At 37.6% G+C, this 14,313-nt stretch overlaps 1 protein-coding gene across 1 annotated transcript in view; it reads right to left on the bottom strand.

Moving 5' to 3' along the window:
• Positions 1–13,608, bottom strand: part of LOC141342382 (zinc finger protein 236-like) — a 49,349-nt gene extending 35,741 nt beyond the window's left edge. The window contains exons 1-6 of the mRNA XM_073846822.1: positions 13,436–13,608; positions 5,058–5,185; positions 4,191–4,355; positions 3,837–4,015; positions 3,182–3,309; positions 2,908–3,080 (exon numbers count right to left, since the gene is read on the bottom strand). Of these exons, the coding sequence (XP_073702923.1) occupies positions 2,908–3,080; positions 3,182–3,309; positions 3,837–4,015; positions 4,191–4,355; positions 5,058–5,185; positions 13,436–13,487 (825 nt within the window). The 5' untranslated portion in view covers positions 13,488–13,608. The remainder of the gene's footprint in view (positions 1–2,907; positions 3,081–3,181; positions 3,310–3,836; positions 4,016–4,190; positions 4,356–5,057; positions 5,186–13,435) is intronic.
• Positions 13,609–14,313: the final 705 nt, after the last annotated feature.

Genomic DNA, 14,313 nt, shown 5'->3' with positions numbered 1-14,313 from the left:
GCAAGTCCCACAGAGCCTCAGCATGCAGCGTAGATTTTGTTGTGTGTAAAACAGTAAGAGATCAGTAAGTAAGAGAGTGGATTTATATTTTTATTCAGCCTGTCTGCTGTTTTTGATCAGACCAATGTACAGAAGTCCTGAACCACAACTGTAAAAAAAAAAAAGTCGTGCAGAAACTTTTTTTCACTACCCTGGAAATCCAGAGGTCTCGCGAGAGCACAATTTGAATTGTCTCTGCTAGACACTCTGGCATCGAGCAATGATGCATGTTACTGCAATACGTAAGCAGTTCTGGGAACCAATCAAATCAGTGTATCTGATGTAGGCAGGCCAGAGGTGAGCTAAGCTGATGACGACAGCGCTGCGACGTCCGGAATCATTTAGTAAACACTGAAAGATGGCTACAGATAAACACCAGTCGTTTGAAACGGCTTTGGCCGCTACAATGAACGAGTTAGACTTGGATTTTCATATAAAAGAGGGACAGAAAACCGCGCTCGAATCGTTCCTTGCCAGATAGCATTCGGCAGTCCCGAGTCCTGGCTGTTAAAAAAAAAAGTGGCGATAAATGTTATCGAACAAGGTCTACCGGGACAACCTGATCGGGATTGTGGTGGATGAGGTCCATCTCATTTACAAATGGTAAGAGTCACTTGGTAAACTTACTGTAACGAAAAACGGAACTATTCAATAGTAATACAGTAGCCTACCTTGAACAGGACGATATGTCTCACTGCTGAATGAGAATCTAGCGTCCATCCACATATTAGTTGATTGTTAATGAATAGTTTGATCGGACCTAATTGTTTTATGAGGTTGATTCGGCTGTCGTAATTAATAGTTATTAATCTTGTCACATTGTTTATGTCATAACATTGAAATCCACTCTTATATGTTCACAGTCGCTCTGGATACGTCACACCGTGTATTGTTGTGATTGGTCGTGGCGTTATCCAATTGCGTGCAGCGAGAGTTTCAAATGTAAGCTTGGTGCCGCCCCTCGAGTTAGGCCCTTTTCATTGCTCGATGCCAGACCCTTAATCTTAATAGATTAGGGTCTGGATTTTTCCAGGCTATTTTTTCACAGCATCTCTACGGAATTTAGGTGGGGATACACACATGGGGCCACCTTTGGGAGCCACTACATGTAGAGCACCAACCCAGTACACAAGAGGTAACTTACCTTGTACTGGGATTCTGATAGCAAGTTCCTCCGCCGATAGCTACGTGCAATGTGCTGAAAGAGGGTAGCTCAGGGTTCACTTCAAGGAAACTTACTGAACTGAGAAGCGTAATCACCCTAGGAGGGGGAATCGCTGTAGCAAGCTCTACACCGTGCCAGACTCCTGTGTCTTAGAGGACTCTGGAAGATACTGGTTTCATTCGAAGGTTATAGAATCTGGTGAATGTGTTAGGTGTAGCCCAACCTGCAGATATGCAGATGTCTGTCAGAGAGGCCCCATTCGCTGGCGAGGCAGCGACTCCCCTGGTCGAGTAGGCTCTCACTCCCAGTGAACAGGGTAAGCCTCTGGCCTTTAGCACTGACTAGGCACGGCCCTGTGACAGGCGTGCAGTCATAATGACAGAGTACAGTTGTACACCGAAAAAAGAGATACTCTGCACTGGGGAGAGTTTGTTCTTTTCCCAGTTGACCCGAAGTCCCAGCTAGGTGGTTGAGCTAGGTGGTTGAGGACCAGGCCCCTGTGGGAGCAAACCAACTATCGCGAGTGTGCTAGAGTTAGCCAGTCATTGAGGTAGTTAAGAATGCGTATGCCCACTTCCCTGAGAGGGGTAAGGGCAGCCTCCACGACCTTCGTAAAGATGTGAGGTGACAGGGACAGCCAAAAGGGAAGGACTTTGTACTGAAATGCTCGTCCCTCAAAGACAAACCGTAGGAATGGCCTTGGAAGAATGGAGACATGAAAGTATGCATCTTTCAGGTATATTGCCACAAACCAATCTTGCTGCTTGGCACACCTGGTAATGTGTTTGAGGGTTAGCATTTTGATTTTAGCATTTATCTGGTCAGAGCTAAGAAAACATAGGTAAGAAGCCCCGCAGGCCATTGGGTGTTTTGTCTGATGAATTTGTATCGACCAGAGGATCGCCTGAACCCAGGAGATCGTCTGCATGACAAAAATTCGGTGTTGTAACGACACAGGGCGTGTGCCCAAGCAGGTTTCAGTTCGAAACATCAGCGCCTGGCCGTCTCGTGGAGAGCCAGAAACGCTGTGATAATAATCCAGGGAAGAAGGAATGGTTCTTATAGACCATATCATGGCAACAGTTCCCCCGTTGAGAGAGGATCCAGGTAGGTTAGGTTGGACCTTCTGCCCTGGGTTGCTCATCCTAGGAATGCGTTGAAGCCTGCCGTGTGTTCCTGTTGGCCTGAGGATGGGCTGGTGGTGCCACTTTCCTGCGAGAATTTTGGCCGTATGTGGGGCCACAACAGTCTTTGCAGGGGACCAATCTTTGGTGATGAGCAGACAGGAGTGCCATCTCGGGGGAGCAAGGCTCAAGCCCGACCCACACCGTGGGAGGAACACTTAATGGCTCGCCTAGGGGTACTCTTACAACACTTAGCTTGTGTTTGAGAAGGAGAGACCGCTGCTTCGTGCCATAGAGCCAATGACAAAGAGGTGAGTGGTGCTGCTTCATTCGGCTCAGAAGAATAGAATGATTGAACAGATGCCACGCTGGCCTACTTATACCCGGATGTCTGGGAGTGGCCAGCTATGCAAATTCTGCACACCCAATTTTATTTGCCTTTTATCAAGATATCAGAGGTGTTTGGGCTCCCAAGAGCGACCCTTAGTGTCTTAACATTCGACAAAACATTGAAGTGAAGGACAGAAAGGGAATGCGTGTTACAACAACAAATGAACTCATGACAAGTAATGCAGTTACCTGAGAGTGAACACGCTGAACATGCGAATGAAGGTTTCCTTTTTGGGAGAAAGAGGCAGGACAATGCATACACATGTGAGGTTTCTCCCCTGTATGTCGCACCATGTGTGTCTGCAGCACCACCTTTTGGTTGAAGGCCTTTCCACAGTGAGTGCATTTATATGGCCTCTCACCTGTAGCACACAAAATACACTGTCAAACAGTCAACAGCACAGGTTCATGAAAATATAAATATTAGCATTGTCTCTTTAAGTATAAATGCATTTCTGTTTACCTGTGTGAATGCGTATGTGTCTAACAAGCTGACTGGGTTTCTTAAACGTCTTCCCACAGTGATGACAAATGTTCTTGAATCCTCTCCGATCAATGTTCTTATAGTTCCTTGAACTTGGTATAACAGGCCTTAAAATGAATTGCATGATTAGCAGCCAAACTTAAACAGTGGATTAACAGGGATCTTGTTAAAATAAACTTTAGTCAGAGCTGATCTATTCTTGACATGTTGAGATTCAAAACCAATTGTTTTTGCAGCTTGATTTCAAAAAATGTTTTTGTGAGATTCACTTAAATGCACAAATTATTCCATGTGCCCAAAAGTTTAGTTTGTGCAAAAATCAAATCTAACATTTTCTCATTTGGTCACCCTGATGTTGTTCCAAATTTGTATGATTTTATAAAACAAAGAGAATTACAGAGAAATGTTAACCAGGCTCATTTGATTGTCTCTTAAAGTGACCAAATCTGTTCTTTTTGACTATATTAACTGTGGTTGCATGCAAAAGTGCTATGTGAACATTTACCTAAATATCTCCTTTTGAAGAAAAAAAAAAAAAGGCAAATATAAATGATGACAGAGTTTTCATTTTTGTCTAAACCCTTTGGCTGAAGACAACAGCATTGATTCAACAGTAATGATCATGTATTCACACCTGATCTTGGCATGACTTCTCAAATGTTCTTTCAGCTGGTTTTGTGTTGAGAACTCTTTGCTGCAGTTCTTGCAAGTGTGCGACTTTGTTCCATTGAGTTCTTGCCTATGCTCCTCCAGATGCAAAGAAAGCTGACTCTGAAGAATAAATTCATCTCCACACTCAGAGCACAGGAAGTTCTGACAACACAAAGCATAATATTGCTAAAGATAATGCAAAAAGAGACTAAAAGACAATTAGTATTTTCATTCTGAATAAATCTGACTGGTTGGATAACACTTATTTTTCAGGTTAACTAAGTCTTTACATTTAGATAAAAATTCCAGGGGATTTAATTATAGAAAATTGTCTGACCTCTTCTTTCTCATGTATCATGACATGGGCCTTCAGACTGGCCACTCTTGAGAACTTCTTATTGCATACTGGGCATTTGGGTTCGCTGGTGGTGTGAGTGGATTTATGAAGGCCAAGATTGTACTCCACATTAAAGGACACTGGACACTGGTCACACCGATATGGCTACATCCAGGAAGCAGTAAGGAACAGTTATGTTATTAGCAGTTCCTGACAAGTCTATAGTTCAGACAGTAAGTGCAGTAGGCTTTTAGCAACAGTGATTTACATTTTCAATTGTTCAGAGCATGCTTTTAACTACTGATCTTACTGATCATTCACACAATTACACTGCAAAAAATGCTTGTTTTTTTGTTGTTTTTAGCCAAAATATCTAAAAATTCTTAAATTAAGAAGGATTGTCTAGACAAGTAAAAAAAATCTTGTTTTCAGAAAAAAACGAGTCAAAATTAAGTAGTTAACTTAGAACAAGCAAAATAATCTGCCAATGGGGTAAGCAAAAAAAAAAAAATTCAAACAGAAAACAAGATTATTTTTCTTACCCTATTGGCAGATTATTTTGGTTGTTTCAAGATAAAATGCACTTAATTTTTTTTTGAAAACAAGAATTTTTTTTTTACTTGTCTAGAAAATCCTTCTTGATTTAATCATTTTTAGATATTTTGGCTGGAAACAAGAAAAAAAGTGTAAGAAAAGCATATTTTCCAATGTATTAGTTGGTTATGAGACTGTTAAGTATTTCAAGTCTATTATAATTTATACATTACATCTTAATATATAAAGCATGTGTTAAATGATCTCTCATTTGAAATTCATCTATGAATACAGATCAGATCTTATGTGAGATGATATTGTGCGGTCTCTTGCCTTATCATTGACCTCATGGTCTCGTAGGTGTCTCTGAAGTTGACTCTCACTGGGAAAATTCTGGGAGCAAATATTACATTTATTTTCCACATGCTTCTGGCTCTCTGAACTTGCTTCTTGACCTCCCTCTGCAAAAAAAACAAACACAAAAAAAAAAAAAAAAAATTTAGATTTTAGAGATAAAAAGAAGAAAAATAATTATTTCCAAGTATCAGTTCTGTTGTGCAGATTTATTGCATTTTAGATCTGAAAACGAACAGGAACAACTAACTTGTTACACATGAGTTTGGCTGTGGAAAAATTCCACTTTTACATTATTTATATTTATTTATTTTACTTTTAATGCTTTAACATGACACAACAACAAAAAGAACAATGACCACAATTATTTACATTTAGCCTTCAACTGTCCAAATGATAACACCATCTTGTTTTTTAAACAGATCCTTTGCAGTGGTTATACCAACTTTTTCTTCACAATGTGAAATCATTATCCATTATTCCAGGTTGAAAATCAAAAGTTCCTTGTCTTGGAGTAATAGGCAACAAAGTTTAGGCTTTCCTTACAAAACTCCTAATTAGTTTACACACTCATAATGCGTTACTCATGCTGCATTCCAGGCAGGTTTTTTAACTGGTAAATCACCACTTCAAACCACGAGTCACGACTTTGTAGCGTTCCAGGTCACGCCAAACTGCCTGGGCACATTTATGAATTACTATTATTTTTATATTATTATTAATTTGATTGCAATGTTATATTGTCCTAAGCTCTATTTTTCCACCGTGGGCCACTTGCATAAACACCGCACCCATTAGGGCTGACTTTGTTGTTTCACGGGCTATGTTACGTCAGAACTCGTAACTGGGAGTACATTGACCTAGTACGAGTTCACGAGTGGGAAGTCACGGGTTTGACTGCCGTTCCAGTGCACTTTCACTCGTAGAAGGTCGGAAAAACACGGGTTACCGGTTGTCTGGAACGCGGAATAATAATCATGTTCTGCCCTAGACCCAGGGGCGCCCCTCGCAATTTTGGGCCCTATGACAAAATATGAGGTTGGGCCCCCCCTACCACCCCAAAGCAGATCTCTGGGGGCCCCTAAAGGGCGTGGGCCCTTAGAATTGTCCTATTGCCCCTGCCTAGACCAGTGATTTTTTAACATCTAAAACAGATTTCAGAAAAGAGGTCAGGCAATGTAATAGGTCCGTGTACCTACGTATAATTGGTTTTCTCGTTTTTGTTTTCAAAACAAACAAACGAATAAATGATTGGTTTATGCAGTATTTACATTTTCTCGGGAACACAAAAACGAATTTCATTCATATTTTCAATTTTGTTTTCATTACACGTTGTTCAAATGCAGATATTAACAAAACCAAATCGAAAAATTAAAGTGTTTTTGAACAAAGCGCGTTTTAGTACACCGGAAGCTCTCTGCTGCCGCTGAAGGTTTTCACTTGAGACGGGCGTAAACATGTTAACTGCAGGAGAAAAATAATCAATCCGTGGCGACGGTTTTGCAGTTCATCCCCAGATGTGGTGTTTTAGCAGCTATTCTATTGGTTATTAATGCAAAACAAATGCAAAAAACATTGTTTTGTCAGTGTTCCATGGTCTCATATAGCCTACTATAAAAATAAAGTTTAATAAAGGCAATACAATGCATCCAGCACCTATAAACAGGTAGCCTGGTTGAATCTGGGGGCGGGGCCACATTTCCGTGAGTACAGTTTACAAACCCGTGGGAATGGATTAGCCTTTTTCACACTTCCGTGTTTCTGGCTTTGTATGTTTACGCCCGTCTCAAGTGAAAACCTTCAGCGGCAGCAGAGAGCTTCCGGTGTACTAAAACGTGCTTTGTTCAAAAAAACTTTAATTTTTCGATTTGGTTTTGTTGACTTTTTAATATCTGCATTTGAACGAAGTGTAATGAAAATAAAATTGAAAACATGAATGAAATTCGTCTTTGTGTTCCCGAGAAAATGTAAATATTGCATAAACCAATCATTTATTCGTTTGTTTGTTTTGAAAACAAAAACGAGAAAACCAATTATACGTAGGTACACGGACCGTAATCACAATCACCCTTGTTAAATATGAGCAAATGCGGTTGTGAAAATAAATCTGCATCAGTCATCTTTTTAATTTTGTATAGAAAAATATATATAAATAAATAAAAACCAAAATTCTAAACTTTCATTAAAGTAAAACTATTGAAAATGAGGGAAAACTCACATTATGAAATAATTTTTTTTCTCCAATGCATGTTGGTAAAAATTATTAGCATCTCTAGAAATTCTTTGGAGTAAAATATCTCTTAAGTATGTTCCCATTCATATTTACATTTTTTTAAAGATAAGTGAGAGACTGTAAGTTTTGAATGCTTATTAAAGGCAGAGTTTGTCATTGTTTTTAAAACACCAACTTACAGATAGCCTTAAGGCTAACATATTCATACTAAAAGCCATTAAACTTCAATTTTGATTTTATGGGGACTTCAAAGTATTCGATATCTACAGTGACTGCTTTAGGGCACATCATTCTCTTTCTATGAAACCTGTAAACCGCATTCACCGGTTCTAACTCTATAGCGACACCAACTCTTTTTACTAGAATTAAATCAAATGGCTTTCCCAACTCATTTTTGCATCCGTCTATCCTGTACGTGGTATATTATAGCTAGGAGGGAACATTGGTGGAGCGCACTGTACAGCCCACAAAACTTAAAAAATAAATAAAACTAATAAAAAAATATGAATCAAGAAAAAATGATCAAAGAAGGTTTTGAAAATAAATAATAAAATTCTAAATTTTTAACAAAATCATATTATGAAAATATTTCTTTCTCTAATACACACTGACCACAATTATTTGTACTCCTAGAAATTATTAGAAGCAACATTTCTGAAAATCTATTTTCCCATTCAAATGAACATATTTAGCACACCAGGGAGGCTAGGAACATGAAATTATCCAGCCATGACGTCCTGTTTTACAGGAATGTAAATATGAAGGAACATACAATAAAGGTAATATTCCCTTTATCATCCATCACAATGAAAAAAAAAAAGAGAGAGTATCTACATGGAGCTTGGAATCTGAAGGATCTGGTGAGATTCTGTATGAAGGAATGGTCTCTGAACTCTTGTCAGATCTTCTCCAATCTCATTAGGCATTATAGGAGAGACTTATAACTGATAAATTGGCAAAAGGAGGTTGCAAAAAGTATTGAATAAAGGTGTTCCATTAATTGTGGCCAATGTGTATAACAGAAAAACAATTCTTTCATAATCAGATTTCCATTTTAGGGTTTTGTGATTTTTTTTTTTAGAATGAAAGATTAAAATTATTAACAGTGCAGATTTGTTTATATGTGACCCTGGACCACAAAACCAGTCATAAGGTTAAATTTGACAAAACTGAGATTTATACATCGTATGAAAGCTCAATAAATAAGCTTTCTACTGATGTATGGTTTGGACAATACTTGACTGAGATACATCTATTTGAAATCAGAAATCTGAGGATGCAAAAAAATCAAAAAGACTGAGAAAATCACCTTTAAAGTTGTCCAAATTAGGTTCTTAACAATGCATATTACAAATCAAAAATTACATTTTGATATGTTTACAGTAGGAATTGTACAAAAAATCTTCATGGAACATGAACTTTACTTAATTTCTTAATGATTTTTGGCATAAAAGAAAAATCAAAAATTTTGACCCATGCAATGTATTTTTGGCTATTGCTACAAATATACCCCAGCGACTTAAGACTGGTTTTGTGGTCCAGGGTCACATATATACTAAGGGTGCCAATAATTTTGATATATAAAGACTGGAAAAACAATGTTAATCTGAAGTTTAACCTGCCTCTTCAACCTCTTCAATTTAGTCCTGAAGTAGCTCAGTCCTTCTCCAGAAAATCAGCATGTTAAATGGACTACACTAAGTCTAAGCCTATTTAAAAACATGACAGATTTCTGTTAATCTGGTTTATAGTGACATTTTAGTTTAAGACTAGTTTTAATCTCTTACCAGGAAACCACCCCATATAGTTCAAAATTCACTCTGACAGTTATTAGCACCACCCAACAGAAGTCAGCTAATTTGGACTGGGTGAAACATGCGGTGAACTTTTAAATACTCCTTGTAAGGTTTAATATGATTGCCACCAAACTTGTTCAACATCATGTCAAGACATAACAGTTGTTTTGAACATGTTCGCCATGGTGAGGCAATAATAATAATTAGACTTCAGCCTCATTTACCAAACAAACAGCTTATCACAAAGTCTACTGCCATCAACAATATATTAATAGGGTATTGTCACCAACTGGCCTGCAGAATATCTGTCACTTATAACAGGCTTTGAAATAGTCCACTTATTTACCCCAATGATTTAAAACCTAGTCAGAAAACCATCAAGACATGGCTGATGTAAAACTGTGAAAGGATGTTCGATTTCTTAGGGTGCCTTCACACTAACACTATTGTGCGTTTCAGGTTTGTTTGACATCAGATCAGAGTCCACTTTAAAAATGTTCTGGGTTATGGTTTACTGACAATATGTAATGTAATCGTACTAAACTGCAGGAGTTGAAGATGTATGATTTGTGTGCATTGATTTGCATTCTCACTCTCTATCTGGACAAATGAGACTGGTGCATTGCAAGCACAGAGAATGTATTAGGGCCGGTTGATATATTGAGTTTTGATAGTAAAGAGGGAGGAAAACCTCTTTGCATTTTATCTTAATCACCTACAGTCGTGGCCAAAAGTTTTGAGAATTACTTAAATATTGGAAATTGGAAAAGTTGCTGCTTAAGTTTTTATATTAGCAATTTGCATATACTCCAGAATGTTATGAAGAGTGATCAGATGAATTGCATAGTCCTTCTTTGCCATGAAAATTAACTTAATCCGGAAAAAACTTTCCACTGCATTGTTAAGAAGGCTTCAGGGCATCAAAGAAAGTCCAGCAAGCGCCAGGATGGTCTCCTAAAGAGGATTGAGCTGCGGGATCGGAGTGCCACCAGTGCAGAGCTTGCTCAGGAATGGCAGCAGGCAGGTGTGAGCGCATCTGCACGCACAGTGAGGCCAAGACTTTTGGAAGATGGCCTGGTGTCAAGAAGGGCAGCAAAGAAGCCACTTCTCTCCAAAAAAAAAAACCCATCAGGGACAGATTGATCTTCTGCAAAAAGTATGGCGAATGGACTGCTGAGGACTGGGGCAAAGTCATATTCTCCGATGAAGCCTCTTTCCGATTGTTTGGGGCATCTGGAAAAAAGACTTGTCCGGAGAAGAAAGGTGAGCGCTACCATCAGTCCTGTGTCATGCCAACAGTAAAGCATCCTGAGACCATTCATGTGTGGGGTTGCTTCTCATCCAAGGGAGTGGGCTCACTCACAATTTTGCCCAAAAACACAGCCATGAATAAACAATGGTACCAAAACATTCTCCAACAGCAACTTCTTCCAACAATCCAACAACAGTTTGGTGAAGAACAATGCATTTTCCAGCACGATGGAGCACCGTGCCATAAGGCAAAAGTGATAACTAAGTGGCTCGGGGACCAAAACGTTGAAATTTTGGGTCCATGGCCTGGAAACTCCCCAGATCTTAATCCCATTGAGAACTTGTGGTAAATCCTCAAGAGGCTGGTGGACAAACAAAAACCCACTAATTCTGACAAACTCCAAGAAGTGATTATGAAAGAATGGATTGCTATCAGTCAGGATTTGGCCCAGAAGTTGATTGAGAGCATGCCCAGTCGAATTGCAGAGGTCCTGAAAAAGAAGGGCCAACACTGCAAATACTGACTCTTTGCATAAATGTCATGTAATTGTCGATAAAAGCCTTTGAAACGTATGAAGTGCTTGTAATTATATTTCAGTACATCACAGAAACAACTGAAACAAAGATCTAAAAGCAGTTGAGCAGCAAACTTTGTGAAAACTAATATTTGTGCCATTCTCAAAACTTTTGGTCACGACTGTACTATCTTAATTAAAATGATAGTGACATTTCACGTAGCTTTGACTTGCAACTAAATATTTAGTTTACTTTGTAGAAAATAAAGAGATACTGTATACTGCCATTCAGCCCCAAAATACCAACATATGTGACCCTGGACCACAAAACCAGTCATACAGGTCAATTTTTCGAAATTGAGATTTATAAGTAATAAGCTTTCCGTATGGTGTGTTATGATAGGACAATATTTGGCTGACAAAGTCGCCTTTAAAGTTGTCCAAAATCCAAATGAAGTTCTTAGCAAAGCATATTACTTATCAAAAATGAAGTTTTGATATATTTACAGTAAATAAATTTGAGGCCAACAATGCTGTGTGTTTCGCAGCTTTCTCCTGTGTCACTGATACAACCTTAGGTATATAAACTCAAGCAATTATGAGCCAAATTAAATGAGGAGGAGGACCAAAAATGTTTACCCTGTTAGGGACAAATGCAGAACAATTTTAAATATTTATGAATATGTAAAATGTAATATTTAAAAAACGTTTAACTACACTACTTCTTTAACTTAAACATATATTGTTGTCTCTATCACTATGTACACTAAATGTGTTCAGCCAGTTAGGTTTTCTGACCTAATTTTGACATATTGACCTAAAACAGTCATTACACTAAGTTTGAGGAAAAAATGCTAACACAGAAGGTATGTCAAGTAAACAATTTAATGTTGTTGTTTTTTTTTACGAATTTTTTACGAATAAGAATCATTCACCTTCCTCAGTTGTTTTCTCTTCAAGGAAATTATGTCAGCTGTTTGATAAGATGTAATTTCCTTTTTCCAACTTTCATTTAAAGGGCCAGTAGTATTTTTATGAATTTAATACTTGGAATATACATATTCATTTTTTTAACCAGGTTAAAACATCAGTGAGATTAAAATTCATTTTTATATATATATTAAAGAAAAATATTACTGATAAACCAAACAAGGTATAAAAAAACAACAACAAAAAAAAAACTCATATTAAAGGCACAATATGTAAGTTTTCGCCAATAGAGTAGTAGTGAGCTTTTGAACTGGATCAAAATAGTTCATCAAAGTTGTCCTCTGACAACAACGGGTATTGTTTTGGGTTTATAGGACAATTTTGATAAAAAGTTTTGATCCACTTCAAATGTTGACTACTGTATTCATCATCAAAATGGCAGAGACAGGCCTGGAGACAGAATAAATTGTGATATTTGATGGTTTAAAATGCTGCAAAACGTTTTAAATTATATATAAATAAAAACTTAAAAACTAAAGTTCACAAGGTGTTTTTTTCTTTATGTCACAGACAACTTTAAAACTAATGTTGCTGAAAATTAAGGCAATAATATCATGATCTTTACTGGGGACAAAAACGGCACTAAATCCCAGGAATGACCCTAAAAGAAGCACAATTTACCTCATGTTTTACAACTTTGGCTATGCAAGTTTGGTACTTCTGAATAAATTAGTTTCTAGACATCAAATATGCATTGTTAAATAAATGCCAATGGACGTTCTGTAGCTTTAATATACATTTTGTAACTTTTTAATCCATTTATGAAACGTTTTGTAAACTTTTAAATTATATGAAATGTAACAGCAGTATTCAACAAGGACAGCTGGGCTGTTGCCTAAAGTGGTTGAAGTTAGAGACTGAACACACCAAACATGTGCATGTTAACTAACATGAAAGTACTATGGTAAGTTACCATGAATTCACAACAACAAGAAACACTTAAACCAGTTTGTGTCGTTTTGACTGACCACCGAGATGGATTCCACTGGTCTTAAGTCTTTTTAGGGATGTTTTGGTTGTTTGACAGCTAGTATAGCATGAGGACTAATTAGACCAACGTAAGTTAAACACTAGCGAAAACCAGACCGTTTTAACACATAGTGTAAATACCATAGTATCATCACTTTATCGGTACATAAACTCCAAAATAGGCTATAACCACATCTTACATAACTGCCCGACAAGTTCTACCCCTCCTTACAAAAGTACGGAAGCACTAGCTAACATTAGCAACCATACCAAGAAGCCCAAAATGTAGTTTAATTCAATATATCAGTTCAGCTAGTGTAGGCGAGCACAATCTGAAGTCTATGACAACCACTCCAGCGACGCATTCACCAGCACACGACCGTGTTATTAATATCATTCCGCCGCAATCACTCCTGCAGCAGCACAAAAACACAAAGATACACACGCGCGCGCACACACCCGCAATACTATATCCGGGGACTATATACACACGCTTCAAATGATTTTCTCTAACCTTCTGTTGTATTTTCGTCATGCACTATGCACGTAAGCAAATAGTTCATGGTGTGAAGTTTTTATTTGTGAGACTGCAGTTGACTTTACCGATTTCGTTGTCATCTTTAATCCTTTGTTTTCGCGGCCGGCCCCGCGGCATAGTTCCAGTTTATAAAGCGGGTGTAGTGTGAGCGATTTGGATTTCAAAATGGCGGCCGACTTCAGACAGAGAGCCTAAACGGCGTAGGCAGCAGCGCCATATCATGTTGGAGGATGCGACATCTACCGGACATTTATTGATACTTAAGTTTCTGAAATAAGGTTTGTTTTCAGTATTCATTAGAATGTGCAATACATTAAATTTACAATAACAATAAACTGCATTTTATGAACAACAAATAAATTGAATGTACTGGCAAAACATGGGCTATATTTGATTATATTATATTACACCTGCTTTACTTTTGACACCATACTGATACTTATTTTTACCTTTTTTTGTAATGGTATTGTTTTATTATTTCCTAATTGGTGATTTTCATGGTTATTTTTTATTTTAGGAAAAAAAAAAAAATAGAGTTCATAATGCAAACCATATCCACATGACACAAATTATTACAAAATCAAACAGCAGCAACATTAAAAAAAAGTAACACCAATAGGTGTAAAGAATAATCCTAAATTTTGAAATGGGATTTTTTTCTATTATAACATAACATGAAAAAACTAAAATGCCAACATGAAACATTTACACGTTCCAAGCCCTAATTGTCCCAGACCAACCTCTACTTTCTACATATTAATCTTTCCTACCTGACAAAAAAACATATACTACTGTTCTTTATGTTACTAATAAATTCTCAGCATTGAGTTTCAACTTTGTCACATTAATCATGTACTTACAGCTTGCAAGATGTTTTATTACGAGTATTCGTTTAACATGCCTAAAACTGGAAACAAACAAATGTGCCAACAAACTGGTCAGT

The sequence above is a fragment of the Garra rufa genome, chromosome 9 (assembly GCF_049309525.1).
Source record: "Garra rufa chromosome 9, GarRuf1.0, whole genome shotgun sequence".
In the NCBI taxonomy this organism is placed as follows: domain Eukaryota; kingdom Metazoa; phylum Chordata; class Actinopteri; order Cypriniformes; family Cyprinidae; genus Garra; species Garra rufa.
This window is presented reverse-complemented; position numbering and strand designations above follow the sequence as displayed.